This window comes from Lytechinus variegatus, chromosome 6, assembly GCF_018143015.1.
Source record: "Lytechinus variegatus isolate NC3 chromosome 6, Lvar_3.0, whole genome shotgun sequence".
Classification (NCBI taxonomy): domain Eukaryota; kingdom Metazoa; phylum Echinodermata; class Echinoidea; order Temnopleuroida; family Toxopneustidae; genus Lytechinus; species Lytechinus variegatus.
Genome location: NC_054745.1, coordinates 31,522,176 through 31,544,074, shown reverse-complemented (window position 1 = coordinate 31,544,074; position 21,899 = coordinate 31,522,176). Strand labels below are relative to the sequence as shown.

General features: G+C 36.5%; 1 protein-coding gene across 1 annotated transcript in view; it reads left to right on the top strand.

The window, feature by feature from the left end:
• The first annotated feature begins 6,385 nt into the window (after nucleotides 1–6,385).
• LOC121417367 (cornifelin homolog) overlaps nucleotides 6,386–21,899 on the top strand; it is a 34,787-nt gene continuing 19,273 nt past the window's right edge. Inside the window, exons 1-2 of the mRNA XM_041611052.1 lie at nucleotides 6,386–6,494; nucleotides 13,674–13,773. Coding sequence (XP_041466986.1) covers nucleotides 13,690–13,773 — 84 coding nt within the window. The 5' untranslated portion in view covers nucleotides 6,386–6,494; nucleotides 13,674–13,689. The remainder of the gene's footprint in view (nucleotides 6,495–13,673; nucleotides 13,774–21,899) is intronic.

Here is a 21,899-nt window from a genome sequence, read left to right as displayed (position 1 = left end):
TGAATTACTAAATTGAATTTTAATGCATGAGTGAACAGAAATTGTAATTTCAGTGTAGCATATTCATCCTGTGGACCTCAGAAGTATGTTTGTGAGATTCAGAGTAATGTGATGGTACCTGTTACAAGCAAGAGGGTGAGATATGCTAAGACTTGGTTAAAAGGCCATTCCTCTTCGTTTTGTCCTTTTACAAATTAAAAGTCATATGCACCCTCCCCTCTCAACCTCCACCTCCATTTCCCAGCCCCCCCTCTCTGTCTCACTTCCTGGATTGTAGCCTATTAAAAACTTAACTACCAAGTGACCGGTGGCTGATGGTCAGTTTTTTTTTATTGAATGGTTACCAAGAAATTTAATGTTTATGATGATTAATGAGGTAATTTATTGAAAAAAAATGAATGTTTGATTGATCACATTGCCCATTGAATGAGTTGATTTACTGATAAATTGTTGATTAAAATGATTGATAGGAAAAAGTTGATGCCCCAATTTAGAATTAATCAATAAATCAACATTGTGCTCTGGACTACACGCGTACATAACAATCGCCATCAGTCTCTCAACAGGATGGGAGGGCGGGAAAGAGGGAAGGGGGCGGGGGCTGAATGTTCTGTTGACCCTTATTCCATCAACCTCCTTCTCCCACTTAAGTCCTATCTCACCCCCTATTCTCCCGACTCCCATGAACACATTGCTGAGATCCACATGATAAAGGTGAAATGCTGCCCAAAAAGAGATCCAAATGATAAAGTTGAAATGCTGCCCCCAAAGTGTAATTTATGTTCACTCATGCATCAAAGTTCAATTTAATAATTTAAAAGAATTGCTTAAGCAACCAAAACTGGTCACGGTTGATCATTAATTTGTCACAACGCCCTTAACTTTGCAAGTCGGAAAGGATTTGGTTCTAAAAAACTGACATAAATTGGAAGGCTAATTAATTCCAGCCCACCCTAGTTTTCATACCCTTTGTTTCAATGGGCAGTGCTCGCTCAAGCATGAATAGTTTTCCAACTTTTTGGTGTCATTTGAAAGTTGACTTTATTGGCTTTCCATATATGTAAGTCTTTTTCCCCTAAATGCTACATTTTTTTATTTGGCAGCCATTTCAAAAGTGTATAGTTTTTTTTTGGGACGCACTGTAGTCATGAAGACTAAGTCAGGGGCGGACCCAGAATTTTCTGAAAGGGCATGTTTGTTCAGCAAAGAACTACCAAACATGAAAGAGGTCTTCATTTGCTTTTGCGCGACTTTTTCCACTAATATTTTTTTTCTATGGGTCTCGATATTTTTTTCTATGGGTCTCGAGGAGGCAAGGGCATGGGTGCTGGGGGTGTCGCGTGTAGTATTTTCCTTAGGCAGCATCTGATCGGTGTGACAAAATGGAGAACTGTTAAACCAATAATATTCTTCATTCTTTGGATAAACCTTTTATTTCTTTTATTATTATTATTATTTTTTTTTTTGGTTTTGCTTGTTAAATTTTTCGATGCAAACATAACCTTCGTTTTGGAGATAAACGGTTTTTCTATTCTGTTTTCTCTTCTTGTCAAATTGACATCAGCACCAAAATCCAAAAATCGTTCCCAGGGCCCTGGGCAAGGGTTGGATGCGGCCTTCTCTTGGACGCGCCAATGGATTAAGTGTTGTTAGACGAAATGGATACTGGACGAAATGGGTATAGCCTAAATGGGACTTAGATGAAGTAGTAAATAGAGTTATTAGACCAACTAGCAATGAGACCAAAATATCATACGACAAATTGGTTGCAGACAAAAGTGGTTCAGTGCATCATTCTGGAATTAGACCAAACGGGTAGAACACAAAATACACCGAATTTGGCAATTTTTCTATATTCTTTCTTGACATTTAGAACTGTTTATCATGTGTGAACCTATATTATTATTCTACATGCACTAGATCGCAGCGAATATTGTCCAATCTTTCCCCTTAAATTTCCTTTTTCCCACCGGTCAATAAAATACAAATATTTGCATAATACAGGAGGTTTTTTTTCCTATACAAAACACACCGGCACAGACAGGCACACAGAAAATAATACACCGGAACGTATCAATGGCATACATCAGTCTATAATGCAATGTATATTACTAAAAAATATGCACTAGTAGTTTCCCTTTGCAAAAAGCTTAGAATTCGGTTCAAAGGAGTAGTATCCATGCATACAGCTCACTATAAGCATGATAATGTCGAACGCTGACATGGTTGAGAAGGCTATATTATCAAGTTCGTATTTTTTTTTACAATTTATCTTGAGAGACATTTAGGATAGGCAAAAAAATGTACTATGTCGTCGTTGAACAAAATAAATTAGTAACCAGTAGCTGGGGCATCTAAAATATTCATGGATTAAACACTCTTTCTTTGATTTTTAAATTTTGTGAAGCTTCGGGATGATAATGACTCTCAGGTTATAATCTATTATATATGATATAACATGTACACCTTCAGGGGCGGATCCAGCTTTCGCCAATAGGGGGGGGGGGGCGAAAAATATTTTCATCAGCATTTTTCTCGATTGGCCGCCATAACCTGATTTTTTGTTGTTTTTTCAGGGGGTAGTCCTAACTAAAGACTGAAGTTTTAAGTATATAGTTTTAATTGCTATAAACAATATAAGGTATCTCATGTGGTCTTAATATATAATGCGAGCGCGAAGCGCGTGCTAATTTTTTTTTTATTTTTTATGTCCTTAAAACTGAAGATTCTGAGCAGTTTTTATAATCATGAACCAAGATAAGTATCCAACTAAAAGCAATGCGAGTGCGAAGCACGAGCCGAAATCTTATTATAGTAAACGTGAAAAGGGACTCAATTAGGACTGTTTTTAGTGATTAATGAAGAGGATACAAGTATCACCAATTAAATAATGAGAGTGCCAACTCAAAATTTTTGATATTCCGACCTGAAAACTGGACAGTCTATACGCGTTTTTATTTAAATAAAGAACAAGCTGTGTGTCTTAAACAATTAAATGCGAGCACGAAGCACGAGCCTAATTTTTTGATATACTGACATGATAAAGGAGCATTTTGACAAATATTGGTAAGAATTTCCAAAGAGGATAGGTATCTCACAAATCAAACAATGCGAGCGCGCAGCGCGAGCTTAAAATTTTGATATACATTAACAATTTGTGTAAATCAAACAAAATAATGAAAGCTTGATGTGCAAGCTAAAATATTGTGTGCAAATTGATTTCAGAACTGGATATAAAATCAAGTGTCATTTAATTCCTCTTGAATGAGATTAATTACACAGGCAATACGAGCGCGAAGCGCGAGCGATAAATTTAATGTAAAGCCTATATTCCAATTCTCCCCTCACCTTTTTCTTGTTTCCTTTCGGGGACGGGCCGGCCGTTACGAGACTGTAAATTACACATCATGGGTATAATACCTTTTTTTTCTTTTCTTTCTGTTTTTCGTAGTTTCTATCAAGTTAAAGAGTACACTCTTTTCTGCAGATTGACAAAAAATATGGGGGGCCGGGGCCGGTTCGGCCCCCGTCTGGATCCGCGCCTGACCTTTGTAAATTTCTACTATCAACCCTTAGCGTGCCACGGAGACATTTTCGTGCAACTGTACATGTTATCTACAAAATCATATGCAGTACTGGCTTTGGAAGACAACATTGCTTATTGTATTGTGTCTGCCAATTAACTTCCAGTCAATCACACCAAGCATACATGGCTTTTCCATAGTTTATTAAAATTTGAAAAGAAAATCCATGATTTTTTTTAAATACAATTTGGCAAGTCTATCTACAACTTCGGTACGGGGTCAGTAATGTGATATACTCGAGTATCATCGAGCATTACATTAAAAGCGTGGTCGTTGAAAGCAATACCCATTAGAATTAAAACATGGTATTTTTCCGGCAGTTGGGATCTAAGAATAAATCCAGCTCCTGAATCAGTGATTTTTTTTTGCAGTTTGAGCACTTGCTTTAAATATTTAGTCATTGAATAGTAGAAAGTTACTGACAAAGATCATATCCTGATTTCTTTTTTATCCATTCCATTTTATACGCACACTACAAAAATACGGTTTTTTATCGGACACCGATCGAATTACAGTTTATTAAAGTGTTATATAAAATAAGTAAGATTGTCCCATAAACACATTTTAGTTTAGGCCTTTTACACTCAAAACAGTTTCAATGCACACGTATTCATATAATCTAGTAATGAAATTGAATAGGGACATGCACTCTTTTCCGGTTTCGAAGGAAACGAAAATTAAACAGGTTTCTGTCCTTCTTGTATACAATCAAATATGTTATAAACCAAACCAGTTGGTGTTTCAGAAAGATTTAAGTACGACTTGTTTTTTCTTTTAATCCTATCAATACTTGTTGGGAAACCACTTCATGATCAGAGGTTCTATATTTTGTTTTGTGTACTTTATTTACCAAATCACCTATATTTGTTCAGATAACACTTATATTAAGTCATCACTTTGCCACATTCTTATTTTTTTTTTTGGGGGGGGGGGGTGTGGGGGAGGATAGGCGGGTAGGTTTTTTTAATATTATTATTATTATGGTTGTTATTTTGTATGTTTGTGTAACTAACTTGTGTTTATGTGATTTGAAACCACCTAATAATCATTTGTAAATATTGTGATTTATTTTAATTTGCTATAAAGAACAGAAAAAAAATTACGTGCGACTTAAATTTGCACTAGTTACCTGCGATATAAAAAGGGCTTGACCGCATTGGTCAGGGGTCCGTTGCAGAAAGAGTTTCGTTTAAACGCAAGTCAAAAAATCAAATGCAAGTCCCAAATGCGCCCTGTTGATTGGTTGAAAATCAAGTTGCGCATGATTTTTAGAGTTGCAATTGATTGCAACTCTTTCTGCAACGGGCCCCAAATCATACAAAGAGGACGCTCACTCCTTTGTACATAATCAATAAGATTGCGTGTTGCGCATCAGGTAACAGTTTAAAGCGTCGGCATTAAAGTGCGACTCGAAGTCATGCTGAAATCTGTGTGAAACACCCCTCCCCCTGTATAGTTTAGTAAAGCCCCATTCAAGCCAATGCAACCACCAATATGGAAGAGAGAGAGAGAAATAAGTGAACGATGAAAACATGGCCTTGGTCATAGTGGTTGGGTACAGGCAGCCAAAAAAAAAAAAAAAAAAAAAACGATATAATAACAATAAATGCTAATAATGAGAGAGAACATGATCATAGATTTGATTCGAAATTAGCCCCCCCCCCAAAAAAAAAAAAGAAAAGTGAGAAAAATGTCAATCAACCCTTTATAACAGTATTGTATTTACAGTAAGTACCTGCTCATGATACATTTTTATACCCGACATTTACCCCATAAAATATCAGCCTTAACCTTTTACCAATATTTTGTAGATTTTTAGCAAGTTTATGTGTTTGCAATTGTAGTGTAATGCCGGTGATATGTGAGGGCATGCATGGACACACATTGAATATATATGTATATATACATATATATATATATTTATAAAGGCTTGAAGACATGTAGTATTAAAATACAAACTTTCTGCGATAGTATGACTATAGGCCTGCAGGGTTTTTATTCATTTATTTATCTATTCATTTTATTGAGGATAAAGGTCATATTTTCTTATTCTAATATCCAACAGACCAACATTGCTCTATCCATCTTCGAAATCGTTTGCTATGGTCATTAGTGATGGTAATCATGTCTCGGGCAGGGGTGGAGGGAGTAGCATGTATCGCATAGTGTGTTCACATTCTCTTTACGATGTTAACAGTGTGTTCATAGTTTATTCTGCGTGTTCAACGTGTATTCAGGGTGTGTTCACTATGTGTTTATAGTGTATCCCCTGTGTCTTCACGGTGTGTTTGCAGTGTGTTCGCAGTGCACTGTACAAACTGTGGTGTTAAAACTGACACCAATGGTGTTCACAGTGTGTTTACATCGTGTTCAGTGTGGTCACACGGTATGTCATTTGTTGATAGAGGACCACACACTGAGGTGTTAAAATAACACCTTAGAGATTGAACATAACACCAAAGAGTGTAAATGTAACAACCATAGGTGTTGTAATAACACCTATAAACTCTGCAAACCCAAATGTCGTTGTTAATTAGTTTAAATATTATGAGTAAATGCTCTAACACGAAAAGAAATAATTCTTAACTCACAATACCGGGGAATGATATTCCTTAAATTAGTTGCTTAGCTGTATTCATGGTATTTTCAATATAAAAAATGTGTTTTCTTCTGATGGCGAAATACAATAGAATGGATCAAACGCATTCCATGTCCTCGTTTTACGCGACAACTCTGAAAGGCAAAACAAGGCAAACCACGCCCATTTTGATATTTGATATTTAATTCAGAATCGTGCGCACAGCTAAGAAGTCAGTCGCACATGAAACTTCCGCCATATTCCTACCAGTTGCGCTTTCGCTTTGGAGATAAAACAGCCACTCCTGCTCCTAAATTCATCTTTGTCGATAGGTGAGTAATACTATATAAAGTAACATTATGATGTCGAAATGTTCATTTTACGACACCTGAGTTTGAATTTAATTACTAAGGTAAAGGGTGTACTGAAGAATTTTTTTTTATTAATCAACAACAACAAAATTCAAGCGAGAATGGTGATATTTTTACCTGTATGATATTTAATGTGCCCGTTAACGATTTAAGACGCCGGCGTTCGTTTTGTCGTCCCGTGTCAAGCATTTGAGCAACAAGCAATGCATAATGAATATTGAAAAAAGGATGAAAGTCCCATTGTATTTGATATTGGTGTACAATATCTTCCGGAATAGCCGGAAAGCGACTTAGGAAGAGGTGCTGGCGAATAAGTAATGATTTAAAATGTTGAAATAGCTTCTGTAAATCAGACGTTAGGTACTTGTATTTGCATTTGTATTTGTTTGTATTTATTGTTTTTTTTTCGTTCTCGTGAACGAAAAAATAACAGTCCTTACTCGCATATACATAATGTACATATATACAAAAATTTATAAATATATATATATATGAATATCCAAAAAAATATATAAATATATGATACATACATACAGTGTAGCGTCTTTTCCATTTTGATTAAATGTTCAAGGCGCTCAAGAGAGCAAAACATAGAAGTAAAGAGAACTAAGAGAAGTACAACTAAGCTAAGGGTAAATTGCAAATGTCTTCAAACCTACATGTATAGTACCTGCTGGTGAACAAATACAATTTTAGGTTGAGTTCTTCAGCTCCAGTGGTAGTGAATTCTCCAGGGCTGGTCATGCGTGAGCAAAGGTTTGGTCGCCCCAGGATTAGAGACTAGATTGGGATGATCGCAGTGTGCATGGAGGTTGATAGTGGTGTATAAGAGACTTGTTGTATGTGTATATATACAGTGCATGCCACAAAAAACGAAACCGAGATTTATAGATGATTTTTCATAACTTAATCACAAAAACAATAGACAAATGACCTACCATTTTAAGGCTTGGAATCTCCTCTTTTACTATTTTAAGTGCGCGCAACGCGCAACCCTGCCAAATAAGGAAAGGGGCACTTAAGTGACTTTTCAGAATACCAAAATGCTAATTTAGCGCTAATTGACCGCTAATGGAGCTTTCAGAATACCGCCCCAGGACCCAAAAGAAGCAAAACTGCTTATAAACTGGGCCTACATAAATATTGTCTGTACACATACACGCACCAAGCCGTACACTCACGAACATACCCATCCTAATACAGTGTCTGAGTATGTTATACATGCCATCTAATCGATTAATTTAGCTTGCCAAGTTACCATGACAACGTGTAACATTTTCTTTCAAGAGACAACTTGATGAGATAAGCTGTACGGTCATGTCGACCAAGGTGACAAGTCGATTATGATCCTTATTTGCCCTGGGACGATTGTCATTTTTACCATTCGATTACTTCCTGAAAAAATAATCGAATGAATCGATTGTTCGTCGGGAATCACGTCCTTTAAGTCACAATAGTTGACCTACTTTATGGTGACCCCCCCCCCATGAAGAAATCTCCATCAAAGTCACATGTTTAGATTAAATGAAAGTAGGACCTTCTTTCCCCTTCTCCATGATATTTATATCAAAAGAAACTACATGAAATGAGATTAAAACTTTCAGTTTATTGTTCCAATGAAAATCTTTCCTAAATCCACGCTGGTACTCTGGTATTATGCATGCATCCCTCCAAGTTTTTTTTTTTTTTTTTTTTTTTTTTTTTTGCAAAAAAGATTGAGCGCCCTTACAGGCGCTCTCTTTTTGGCTCTCTGAATTTTTCATTGTTTATCTATGTTATTGGCAATTTTTGGTTAATTTGTGGTTACCAGTGTGTTATTCCAACTACCTGGAGTTTTGTAGCCATTTTTTGGATGGATCCTTGTTGCTGTTTTCTTTCTATAAGTGTAAGACAAATTTCATCAAGTTTGTAATGGAGTGAGCACCAACCTGCTACAGTCAGCCATCATAGAAGCCTCTACTGTGACTCCCTATTCTTCATGATCAGCCAGCCTTTGAACTTGTTCCATTGAGTGTTTGTGCTTATTTTCTATGGAACAATGGAGTTACTTAATCTTCTATCTATTCATCTTATTGTACTAGTATGCAGCCACTCTGTACCAAACTTTCAACTGTCATGTATTACACACACATGTATGTACAAGGATACCAATGTATATTCAAGTCACCCAAAGTGTTAATGAAGTTCTCTGGACTCCCTATCCCGTACTATGTCAACACATCATCATCCTTTCAACTACAGCTAATGAAATGTGGTGACGTGTGTCCTAATCCTGGCCCAGTAGAACATGATGGATCTGGTGTTAAGATCATAATTACTGGAACGTCTGACATACCTTCTGCTATGCATAGATATGATCCTCTATATATGAAGTCTATTAATCAGTCATCATGGATTTTGACACATGCACAGCCTCCAATGAATGTCAGAAACCTTATACTGGATCTTGGAATCTCGCAACATGATACAGGAAGATCAGTGAAACGGAAGAAGAGAACTCGTCGTAAAAGGCGGGGAGGAAAGCCTCGTCAGAATCCATCCTTGACCATGCTTGGATCTGTTGAAGTTGCAGAGCCAAAGGACACTTACATTCCCGTGGTCATTACTTCTAGGACATCGAGAGCATCTGCCTTCAAAAGCAAACATCCACCACAGCATCTCAGGCAAATCCCACAAACCACTAGTCTCCAGGAAAATGAAAATTCTCCAACAAAGATTGGACTTTGGAACGCTAGATCTTTGATGAACAAAGAGACTGAAGTTTGTGACTTTATCATCTCGGAACGCCTTGACGTCTTGGTTGTCACAGAATCGTGGCTCAGAGGGGATGGAAGAGACTCTCCCACAATAGCAGGCATACAGAATACACTTCAGGATTTCAAGCTATTAAAACTACCCAGAAAAGGAAAGAGGGGTGGTGGTCTCTGTGTAATGTTGCGAAATTCTTTTTCTACTAAAAAGGAGCCACATGTGTTTGACACATTTGAATGCCTTGAGGTGACTGTAAGCTCTAGAAAGACGAGTAGCCAGAGAAGTCTCTCTTTGTTTGTAATCTATAGACCACCATCGTGCTTGCGTGGCCAGTCATTTGGACATTTTCTGATCGAGTTCTCAGAACTTCTTGAATCGGCTAACTTGCTTCTGAATCAAGTGGTTATCTTGGGTGATTTCAATATTCATGTTGACAGTGACACAAATGCAGATGCAAAGAATTTTAAAGATCTACTCGAGTCAGCGGGTTTGAGTCAGCGTATATCCCAACCAACTCATATTAAAGGACACACTCTTGATTTGGTAATTATGAGGGATAATGATCACTCAATTAGGGACATTGTGGTTACCCAGACTTTGCCATCAGATCATTCTGCAATAATCTTTTCACTCCCCTTTGTGAGACCATCGCCAACATCTAATGTCATTCATGCCCGTATGTTACGTGAACTTGACATTGATCAATTCAAGTTAGATATCATCGAGTCCTTCGAAGCAGTTACAAACTTAGAGGAAATGGAAATTGACCAGAAGGTACATGTTTTTAATGACTCTCTAGCTTCTAATCTCGATCGCCACGCTCCAATCATGAAAAGGAAAGTGAGATTGCGTCCCTATGCTCCTTGGTACAACGACTCAATCCGCAAGGCCAAACAAGACCTTCGTGCAAGGGAAAGGAGATGGAGAAAGACCAAGCGTTCATCTACAACAGTTGTATCTGACGACATGAAGAAAGCAACGAGAGAATATTACCAACTTGTCAATAACTTTAAGCGTCAGCATCTTCAAGAACTTATATCCACTAGCAACAGCAAACAACTGTTTCATGTGATTGACAAGATGACTGCTGAAAAGCCTGATAAATCATTGCCATCACATCAGTCAAGTGCTGAGATTGCCCAGAAGTTCTCAAAGTTTTTTGACAGTAAAATTCAACAATTGAGATCTTCATTTTCTTCCTCTTCTATTGTTGTGGAGGGGGAAGCCTGTGATCATCGTCTTGAGAAGTTTGCGCCAGTTTCCCAAGCAGATGTTCTAAAGATTATCAGGTCACATAAAATAAAATCATGTGACCTAGATCCTCTTCCAGCGCAAATTCTTAGCCAGTGTCTAGAGTTCCTGGTACCGGCTATCACGGACATTACCAACGATTCACTAGAATGCGGAGTCTTCCCTTCGGCGCTCAAATCTGCTTTGGTCATTCCCACCCTAAAGAGATCGTCACTGGATGCAGAAAGTTTAAGGAACTACAGACCAATTTCAAATTTACCTTTTTTGGGTAAGGTAATAGAACGAGTTGTCTCAAATCAATTTACTGAATACCTTACTGCTAACTCCCTTCTCGCATCCCGACAGTCTGCGTATCGAAAAGATCATAGTGTGGAAACTGCGCTACTTCGTGTTCAAGATGATATTCTACAAGCTTTGGATACCGGAGATGATGCTATCCTCATACTTTTGGACCTAACATCGGCCTTCGACACAGTTGATTACGATGTTCTTCTTTCCAGGCTGAAAACACGATTTGGTGTCTCTAGGACTGCAGCAAAGTGGTTTGACTCTTACATCACTGGACGATATCAACAGGTGATCATTGACGGCTCACGATCTGATCCTACTCTACTTAAATGGGGGGTGCCGCAAGGTTCGGTTATCGGGCCTATACTCTTTACATGCTACACGACACCGTTGGAAGATCTTATTCATTCCTATGGTTTCTCGTCTATGATATATGCTGATGACACACAATTATATATCTCATTCAAGTCTGGAAAAGCTCTCCGAATGTTGCAGAAACTGGAAGATTGTCTTGGTGCCATTCGTTCCTGGATGACTGTGAACTATTTACTCCTTAACGATAATAAGATGGAAGTCCTGCATATCTCCTCCCATCGTAGACTTACCCCTGAGCTACCTCCAATTAAAATTGCAAATGTTCATATACATCCCTCTAAAACGGTTACTAACTTAGGTGTTTTGTTTGATAAAAACTTTTCAATGCGTCCCCATGTCAACAGCATATGTCGTAAAGCATCCTTCGCCCTAAGAAAAATTGGTAAAATTCGAAAATATCTCTCAAAGTCATCTACTGAAGTCCTCATTCATGCATTTATTAGTTCACTTCTTGACAGTTGCAATAGCCTGCTCCATGGAATTCCAGAAAAGGATATTTCTAAGCTGCAGAGAATTCAAAACTCTGCAGCCCGTCTAGTTTCCCTCACTAAAAAACATGACCATGTAACCCCTACTCTTAAACAATTGCACTGGCTCCCCATTAAATTCCGTATACAATTCAAAATTCTACTCCTAACATTCAAATCTCTTCATGGACATGCTCCAAAATATCTCTCCGAATTGGTCCAGGCATATACTCCAAGTAGGTCCCTTCGTTCTGCAAATCAAAATTTCTTAACAGTCAAAAAAGCAAAAACTAAAATTTTTGGTGATAGGTCCTTTTCAAGCTCTGCCCCACGTCTTTGGAACACTCTTCCAGCTTCCCTTCGTTCCATCTCAAATATCACTTCATTTCGATCAAATTTAAAAACGTACCTCATGAAGAAAGCATATCCAACATCGCCCCATTTACAGTGTCCTTGAATTATTATTATTATTATTATTTTGTTTTTATTTTTTTTTTTCTCTCTTAGTTTAATGATTTCTAATTTGTATATTTTGTATGTTCTACAATGTAAAGCGCTTTGATATGATTTCATGAAAAGCGCTATATAAGTTCAAGTTATTATTATTATTATTATGTCATAATCGGGATCTGCCGAACATTCGATTAGTGTAAATTTTGCTAATCGATTGGTGATTGGCGGCATGCCAATCGAACCATTCGATTAATCGATGTTTACTCCCAGGCCTAATCCTTATATTAATCGATTCAAAAAGATAAATGTATTTCGTCACCCCGTCAATCAGAATTATGGCACTTTTTTGCAATTTAGCATGACTGAAATTGATGCTTATTCTTTGTCAGACAACCTCATTAAACGTAAAAATTTCTTTATAATCCATATGCGACTTTAATCAAGACTAGTGACTCGTTCCTGTAAGCCAAATAGAAGTCTTCATTTCTTTTATTTGCATGAGCTGAAGTTGAAATAAAATCTGTGTATTTAATAGCTGGAATTATATAACATATTAATGCGAACATTTTAAATGTTTATAAGTTGTTTCATAATGTTACGCACGTTTCTGCTAAGATCCTCCCCCCCTTACACAATGCTCGCATGGCAGTGTATACGGATTAAATTACATTTAAAGACGATCATTAGAAAGTCAACCACATTATGCTAAAGCAGAATGACGTTGTATTGTATATCTGAAATCGAATTGTACATACGAATGTTAGGCACATTGTTAAAAAAGTCAGATTTTTTTTAAACAATGCATGCATGACGATAATCCAATTAAATTTATGAATAGGTATAATTCGACAAACAAGGAAGGGTAAACACGACTTCACGCATGGCGTGACCAGACGTGAAGTCTCGCTTAGGCCTAATAGTTAATGGTGACGTCACATAATGATATAAAATTTGAAATACACTTTATATACGACATGCTTCAGGAATCATTTGGGCATTACCATGGAAACTGACGTTAAACGACACAATTTTACACACTTTTCATTGTGTGTATGATTATCTCCAAAACACAAATGATGGGAGATTACTTTTCATTAGAAATAAAGAAGAAAATCAGGTTGCAGATAAAAAAAAACTGAATGAATGAATCAGTTATCATTATCATCATTTTTATTATTATAACTTTTATTTTATGTTATTATTATTGTTATTATTATTATTATCATTATTATTAGTATTTTTATTTTCATCATTATCATTAATGTAACTATTGTTTATTATTATTTTCATCATTATCATCATTATTATTATCATTATTATTATTATCCTCATTATTATTATTATTATCATTATCTTATTCAGGTATTATAAAGGTTTAACCTAAATCTTAATTATACTAACTATAGAGAGTGAGTGATCAAAATGCAGGCATATCCTCAAGGCCGATAACTATTATTTATTATTATTATCATCATCATCATTATTATTATCATTATCATTATTATATTCAGGTATTATAAAGGTTTAACCTAAATCTTAATTATATTACCTATAGAGAGTGAGTGATCAAAATGCAGGCATATCCTCAAGGCCAACAACCGGTGATCAACCAACCAGCTGTGACGGTTCAGCCAGCAGCACAGACAGTAATTCAGGTTAGTTTCATTTTTTTTTATATCTTTTAGTCTAACAACCATGCTTTTCCTCAAGCCCAACCTGTTCTTCACCAACCAGGATTTCCCTCAAGCTCAAAACCCGTGGTTGACCAACCAGGCCTACCATCAAGGCCAATCAATAGATAACCAACCAACTCGGCGGTCAAACCATTCCAGACAGTCATTCAGCTTGATGTTCAAATTAATAGTTTTCTTCGTTAAGTCAGGATTCACTTTAAAAATGCGCTTTCTTCTTGCTTGTTTGCAGGAGTTTCGGCATTCATGTTAACTATGATCGAAATGAATAAACATACTTTGAGTGAAATATACCACCGCCCTTATAAAGTGCCACTAGTGAACTAAAAACATGACATATTAACGAGGTTCAAAATAATGAAAACATCGCAACACGTAAAATTTACTTATACCAATACTGCTGTGTTTTTTATGAGAAAATGAATAAGTGAATTAACATTATTGGCCATTTTCATTTCAGCTCACCAACAAAGAAAGCTCTTGTTTTATTCATGTATATAACATGCGAATATATGAGGCGTAGAACAATTTTACAAAAATACAGAAAATAGACTTGCGGTAGAACATACAGCGTGTCATCAAAATGCTCCCGTCCTAAATTTATGATTTTAAGAGTCAATTTGCTCAAGAACCTCTTAGTGGTAATTATCAGGATAACTAAACAAATGAAAAATTAATTTATTGATATTTTTCATAAACCCACCAGAGAAATACGGTTCATTTACGTCAGAGATGATTCATGCGGGTTGATACCATAAAGGCAGGAGGGGCGGATCCAGGATTTTCCAAAGGGGGCAACATTTTCGGAGGAAAATTTTGATAAGCCCCCCCCCCAAAAAAAAAAGTTTTTAACCACAAATTAGAATAAAGCATATTTCGTACCCGAAAATTTTTGATAGGCACAAAAAGGCTTCATTTTCTAAAAAGGGGGCACACCTCGGTTTTAATGGCATTTCTACAGATCAAATTTTTATTTGCTTCTCAAAAGGGGGGCACGTGCCCCCTTTGCCCCTGCATAGAGGGAAGGGCAATGGGCGGGGGCGAAAGCATCCACAGTAATTTTGTCACGTAGTAAAAGAAAAGAAAAAACGAATAGAGTGGAAAGGAAAATTAAGATGTAAGAGGAAATGATTAAAAGAAATGTTAAGTCGAATAATTCTACTTATATCATCCTCCTTTGTAAACAAAATATATATAGAAATATGGCGTCATCTAAGATCGTATGCCCCCCCCCCTCCCCCTATCAAAATGTCCTGCTGTCGTCCCTTTATATGTGCCGCTGGCGGCTGGAGATCATGTATTTTACTATTTATTACTATTTTTGGCCTCTGTATAAGTGGCATGAAAAAGCAGGTATTATTAAATGTGATAAAAGTAGTGATGAGTGCGGGGCCTCGTCTTACAAAGAGTTGCACTTGGTCCGATCAATCCCGACTTTCTGGCAATCCATGAATGTCCTATTTTTTTCAAAGGAAATTTGCACAGTGCCCTTAATAAAAAAGAAAGCACACTGAATTTTAAGAAAACGATTAATGTATGGATAGCCTAATTCAGAAAGTATCATGAATAAACATACATTTTATGATAATATGTTGATGCTGTTGGCTTTCCATACACTGTTAGAAAATTTACTTAATCAAATATTGTGTTTAAAAAAAGAAGTTCCTGCAGCAGAGTCTCGAGCACACCTGTAATCTTACCACATTGCGTGATCTTACAAGAAATTGGTATTTGGTGTATGGAACCTTACAAATTTTCTTTAATAAAACGACCTTTTCCCAGTTTTAACAGACATGTTCTGTTAAATTGCAGAAAAATTCATGTTTTATGAATTTGCAGAATGATTCTGTTATTGCTTTTTGCAAAAATCTCCTTTCCTTTTTTCTGTAAAATCAGGGTTTTTTAACAGTGTAGTTGTGGTTGATCGGATCATTCGTGATTCTTTGCAAGACGAGGCCTATAGAGGGTAATGCCAGACACACTATCATGCCCATGAAAACCAATTAACTCTACATCGATCGATGATATTTTTTTTAGGTGTTTTTTTTAAATCTTTTCTTCTCTCATAAAACAAAATTGAACATAATAAAATATAACATTCATGATCATAAATAAAAAAGCGATATCGAAACAAATTAACCATAATTACAAAGTTTGATTTGAACGTACAAATATTATGATTACATTTGGCAATTCCTAACAAAAATTAAGTTAAACAATGTCATAAGTAAATTCTAAATCAATTTAATTTGTTGTAAAAGTGTCTGATATACATTCTTTTTGCTTACATTTTTATGTCTAATTGAAAAAAAGGTACAGCCTTGAATCAAATTATTCACCATTTCTTGATGGTTTTATCACAAAGAAAACTATGTAAAAAAACCGTTTAAATTTATTAAAATAATATGAGATTTGAGAGAAGATTTACTATACCGATCGATATTGCATTGAAAATCGCGTAATATCTTTGATCGGATTGGAGTCCGTCTCAGCGGTGTGACTGCGCCACAATCGAAATGCGATGATTACCGAGATCCCTGAATGTAAATAGAGTCTCTGGTATCCGTGGCAACCCCGTTTCCATGGAGATCTGAAATAAACGAAATGGAGGGGGTGGATGATGCTAAGTGGCAAAACGGTTAGAGATGATGAGACAGGGATATCAATACCTAAAGGTTCTTTCATTAATGCCACATAAAGGTCACCATTCTCGCATTACGTTGTCAACAAAACTGCAGATAAAGGGAATTTACAAAAAGCAAGCTATTAATGGCACAGGGAAACATTGAGTTGACTTTAAAACATAAGCTTGCAAGGCCCCTTTCTGATTTGCTATCAAAATAAAGCCCAGGAAAAAAAATCGCCCTCGAAAATCATTGATTGGTGCTTCAGAAATGTGAAAAATAATGTGACCAAGGGCCCGTATCACAACGCTTAACAATGATCGTAGAGCATTTTTTTTAAAGATTGAATGCATTGGCTACAATGTACAATTAATCGTAAAAACCAGGCGTATGATTAATCACTAACCTTTGTGCAACGGAGCCAAGAAGTGCCATCTTAATTTCTTCCCATTTCATGTATTATAGTTTTCTCCCCTGGAGATGAAATAGATCACGAATTTGCAGTAATAAAAATTATAATGATATGTCAAGTTATGTAGCGCACTTTGCGTGATGAGTGGTATACGATAAGCCGTATCATATAATATCCGAGGAAGTAACAGAGGCACCCATCATGCCCATGTAGGCGCCTAAGCGTTCAATGAATAAATCCGGCCGAGTACCCATTCACCTCACATGGGTCGAGTGCAGCACGATGTGGATCTATTTCTTGCTAAAGGAAAATACACCATGGTTGGGATTCGAACCCACGGCACTCCGTTTCAAAGTTGGGAGACTTAATAGCCACAACGCTCCTCAGTCACTAATGTATTGAAAGTGTTTGCACAAATTTCTCGATTCATTTTGTTTCTCTCTTGGTGCCTTCTTTCCTTCCCTACGAAAGTTTTTATTTTGTACAAAAATCACTCTTCAGTATTTTTTGCAAATAAATTCGTTATGATATTACCCTATGCCTTTAACATATCAATACATACAATGTAGGTCACACTAAAGGAAGTGCAAAATTATGTCAATAATAATAATTGTAATAACGGCATATTTACCCAGGGTAGCCACTTCAGTTCCGAAAACTGTTCTCCCAGCTGGCACTGCTGTTTTTTCAGCATTCACACATTATCACAATGAAAGCAGATTTAACCATTTTAATTGTGGGGTTCCTTGTTTTTCTTCAAACTAAGACGAAATATATTCTCGTCCAATACCAATTCAGGATAGGTTCTATTATTTCGTTTTTCAAACTTAATCTTCAATGTATTCTTTCAATGAAAATCATGATTTCGAAAATTACCGATCCTTCCAACACATCACGTGTTCGTTTTTTGGTATATGGGAAATAAATTTAACCGAATTTGATTTTAATTTCGATAGGAAAGCAAATTTTAATTGATTCCGATTTCATCTAAAGAGATTGCTTATAACATATACACGGTATAACCTAAGAAGTCTCCCTGGATCATGTGGAGATTATGATATTTTTATCTTATTTTCCGTTATAATCTAGTGATAGGGGGCTTCTAGTAATCTCTACCCCCCCCAACAAAAAAAAATACGCAAAGGAAAGGGAGGGAGGAGACAGAAAACGAAAGGGAAAGAAAATGACTTTTGTAGGGTCATAAATGTTTATTTGCTTGCTCACATCTTTTTAGCACTTTGGCTATACATTCGCTATATACCTGACCCCCCCCCCCAATCGTTTCCTTCTTTGTTTTTCTTCTTTGGGGGGGGTTCGCTTATCACACTGATGATTTTATTACATTCAAAGTGCAACAACAGCTTTGAAATTTTAACTTTGTACTTGTACTTTAAGTCCTAAACTTTTTCAAAGTTCTAGTGGTGGTGATATTTTTGTGTGTGTGGTGGTGGTAGTTTTTACCTGATTGCTAAGAAGGCGTGGATGCTTGTACATGTACGTAAGCAACTACAGGACCGACAGCCTACATACTCTTTGGGGGACCCGGTAATTAGGATTAATGCCTAACCAAAGGGTACTAGCACAAAGTGGGTATTGAACCCTCGCCCTACCAACTGAGCTATTGTGCGTCTAGGGCCCCCTCTTACAAAGAATTACGATTGATCCAATCAATCCATCAGTGTCATAACTTTTTTTCTACGAAAACTTTGCACAATGTCCTTTGTATGCAAAGAAGGGTGCAGTAAAAATATTGAAGAGAACAGTGAACGCGTGAATATGCATCACAGCTAGAAAATATTTTGAACAAACGTGCATAACAGATTTTGACGTTGCTGGCCGTCCATAGTTGCGATTGTTCGGATTAATCGTAACGCTATGTAAGACGGGCCCCTGGTATCAAGAGGGATGCTCACTAGAATGGTAACTCAAAATATTCACGAGTCTTGCGGCATCCGTACAACAACATTTTCAGGAAAAATTCAAGTTCACTTCTTCAATGAACATGAAATACCCATGTGATTCATTATACGCGATTTCTTTTTTATATCTTGAATTGTTTTAAAGGAAAGTTATATGAATCGAGACAATGAAGGATGCACATGGGCTTATGGCAAGAACCCTATGCTGTACGGCAAACGTGATATGTTGACAGTTAGTTCCAATTCTATCAAAAGAAGTAATAAAAGGGGAAGATAACCCGAAAAAAGGTCTGTTGTACAAGTACCAGAAAAAAGGGAATAAAATATTGGTGAAGGTTGTGACGAAAATCAATAAAAAACTAACACACAATTATCATAGTTTTAAGTTTATGATTTGTGACGTCAAATATGAGCAGCTATCCCATTTGTTATGTAATGAATAAATTTTGATTTCATAATTGTTCATGTCGTGATAATTCCATTGTGAAATTATATGTCTGTTGAAATAAAGTTGAATAAAAAACTATTGTCAATTGCTTGAGAAAATTACATTTCATTATTTTGTTTCCTGCACGATGACGTCGCAATTCTACTGTTACTTTGGCAATGAATTTTTTTTTGCCAGGGTAGACTTTCCCTTTAAGATTTAATTTGCAAAGCAGCGCGGTACACGATAGCCATTTAATAATGGGCCAATACATGGAGCAATTAAGAGTATGAAAAGAGCAATGAAAAGAGAATGTGCATGTGTCGAACTTTCATTTCCATTGATGTAAGTAATCGTTACCAGAGTAATTATGTGCTTTGTCGTAATTTCTAAAATCTCGATGAGATACAGGGGCCTAAGAGCGATTTTTAAAGAGGGAATGGCAAAAAAAAAATTGATAAATTTAAAAGGAAGGTTTTCACTGAAAAATTAAGGGGACATTGGTCAGAAAAAACAACAAGGGGAATTCGTTCCAAAATAAAGTGGCCTTTGACAACGTCAGGATTGGTTATTGCGAGGTTGCGGAAGCGTTCATCTACATTTTTGTCCGACAAATTGTCAGGTCTGACAGCTTTCCTAGATCCCTATTGGCTGAAGGGCACTGTTACTAATGGTAACTGTCGGATAGAACAGGATTTGTCGGATGAAACGCCCGACAAGTCCTTTCACGAAACACTCCCCTGGTGCCCGTTGCAGAAAGAGTTACAATCAATCGCAACTCTAAAAATCAGGGCTAACTTGATTTTCAACCAATCAACAGCGTGCATTTGGGACCTGCGATTGATTTTGGGGATCACCTTTTAAACGCAACTCTTTCTGCAACGGACCCCTGATAGGGGAAATCAAGGGAGCATAGGAATTCAGATTCAGATTTATTTCCAACAGAAAAAACATGAATAATGATACAAATCATTAATAGTTAAGATACAAATCATTGTAATTATAATTATATTCAACAACATCAACGATAATTAACATATAAAGATATCTACAAAATGTGTTACATTTTGGAGACAAATTATAACATATAATCTAAGTCGAAAAAAAGTATCTTTGAAAATAGGAGATTCACTCAAAAGCATAGCTTGTATTATGTGAACCTCCCTGAGGCTAAAGTAAGAGAAAAGATGAGAAAGAGAGAGTGGGGAGAGACGTAATGATTGCTATTTGCCTACGGAGACTTACTGAACAGATTAAAATGAACAAGATGACACACAGAACAACAAAAAATGACACACTGTAATATACTTCAATAACCTTGATATATCTTTACGAATTAGTTCATGACATTTGCTCCGGCGACGATTGCTCCGCTGTAAATTCCACACACTTCAACCCTGGATCTAACGCTATATACCCACTAAGAAATCGGGGGATCAAATTTGAACCCTCCGGGTTGGTACAATAGCTGCACCTGAAGGATACTAGGCCCCATAGACATGATAGAAACTTGACCAAACCTTGTTTTTTATATATACATTATTTTTTAATGGTTTCTTGTCAATTCGAGGGTGCTGATTACTTGTACTTTAAGTCCTAAACTTTTTCAAAGTTCTAGTGGTGGTGATATTTTTTTTGTGTGGTGGTGGTAGTTTTTACCTGATTGCTAAGAAGGCGTGGATGCTTGTACATGTACGTAAGCAACTACAGGACCGACAGCCTACATACTCTCTGGGGGACCCGGTAATTAGGATTAATGCCTAACCAAAGGGTACTAGCACAAAGTGGGTATTGAACCCTCGCCCTACCAACTGAGCTATTGTGCGTCTAGGGCCCCCTCTTACAAAGAATTACGATTGATCCAATCAATCCATCAGTGTCATAACTTTTTTTCTACGAAAACTTTGCACAATGTCCTTTGTATGCAAAGAAGGGTGCAGTAAAAATATTCAAGAGAACAGTGAACGCGTGAATATGCATCACAGCTAGAAAATATTTTGAACAAACGTGCATAACAGATTTTGACGTTGCTGGCCGTCCATAGTTGCGATTGATCGGATTAATCGTAACGCTATGTAAGACGGGCCCCTGGTATCAAGAGGGATGCTCACTAGAATGGTAACTCATAATATTCACGAGTCTTGCGGCATCCGTACAACAACATTTTTTTCAGGAAAAATTCAAGTTCACTTCTTCAATGAACATAAAATACCCATGTGATTCATTATACGCGATTTCTTTTTTATATCTTGAATTGTTTTAAAGGAAAGTTATATGAATCGAGACAATGAAGGATGCACATGGGCTTATGGCAAGAACCCTATGCTGTACGGCAAACGTGATATGTTGACAGTTAGTTCCAATTCTATCAAAAGAAGTAATAAAAGGGGAAGATAACCCGAAAAAAGGTCTGTTGTACAAGTACCAGAAAAAAGGGAATAAAATATTGGTGAAGGTTGTGACGAAAATCAATAAAAAACTAACACACAATTATCATAGTTTTAAGTTTATGATTTGTGACGTCAAATATGAGCAGCTATCCCATTTGTTATGTAATGAATAAATTTTGATTTCATAATTGTTCATGTCGTGATAATTCCATTGTGAAATTATATGTCTGTTGAAATAAAGTTGAATAAAAAACTATTGTCAATTGCTTGAGAAAATTACATTTCATTATTTTGTTTCCTGCACGATGACGTCGCAAT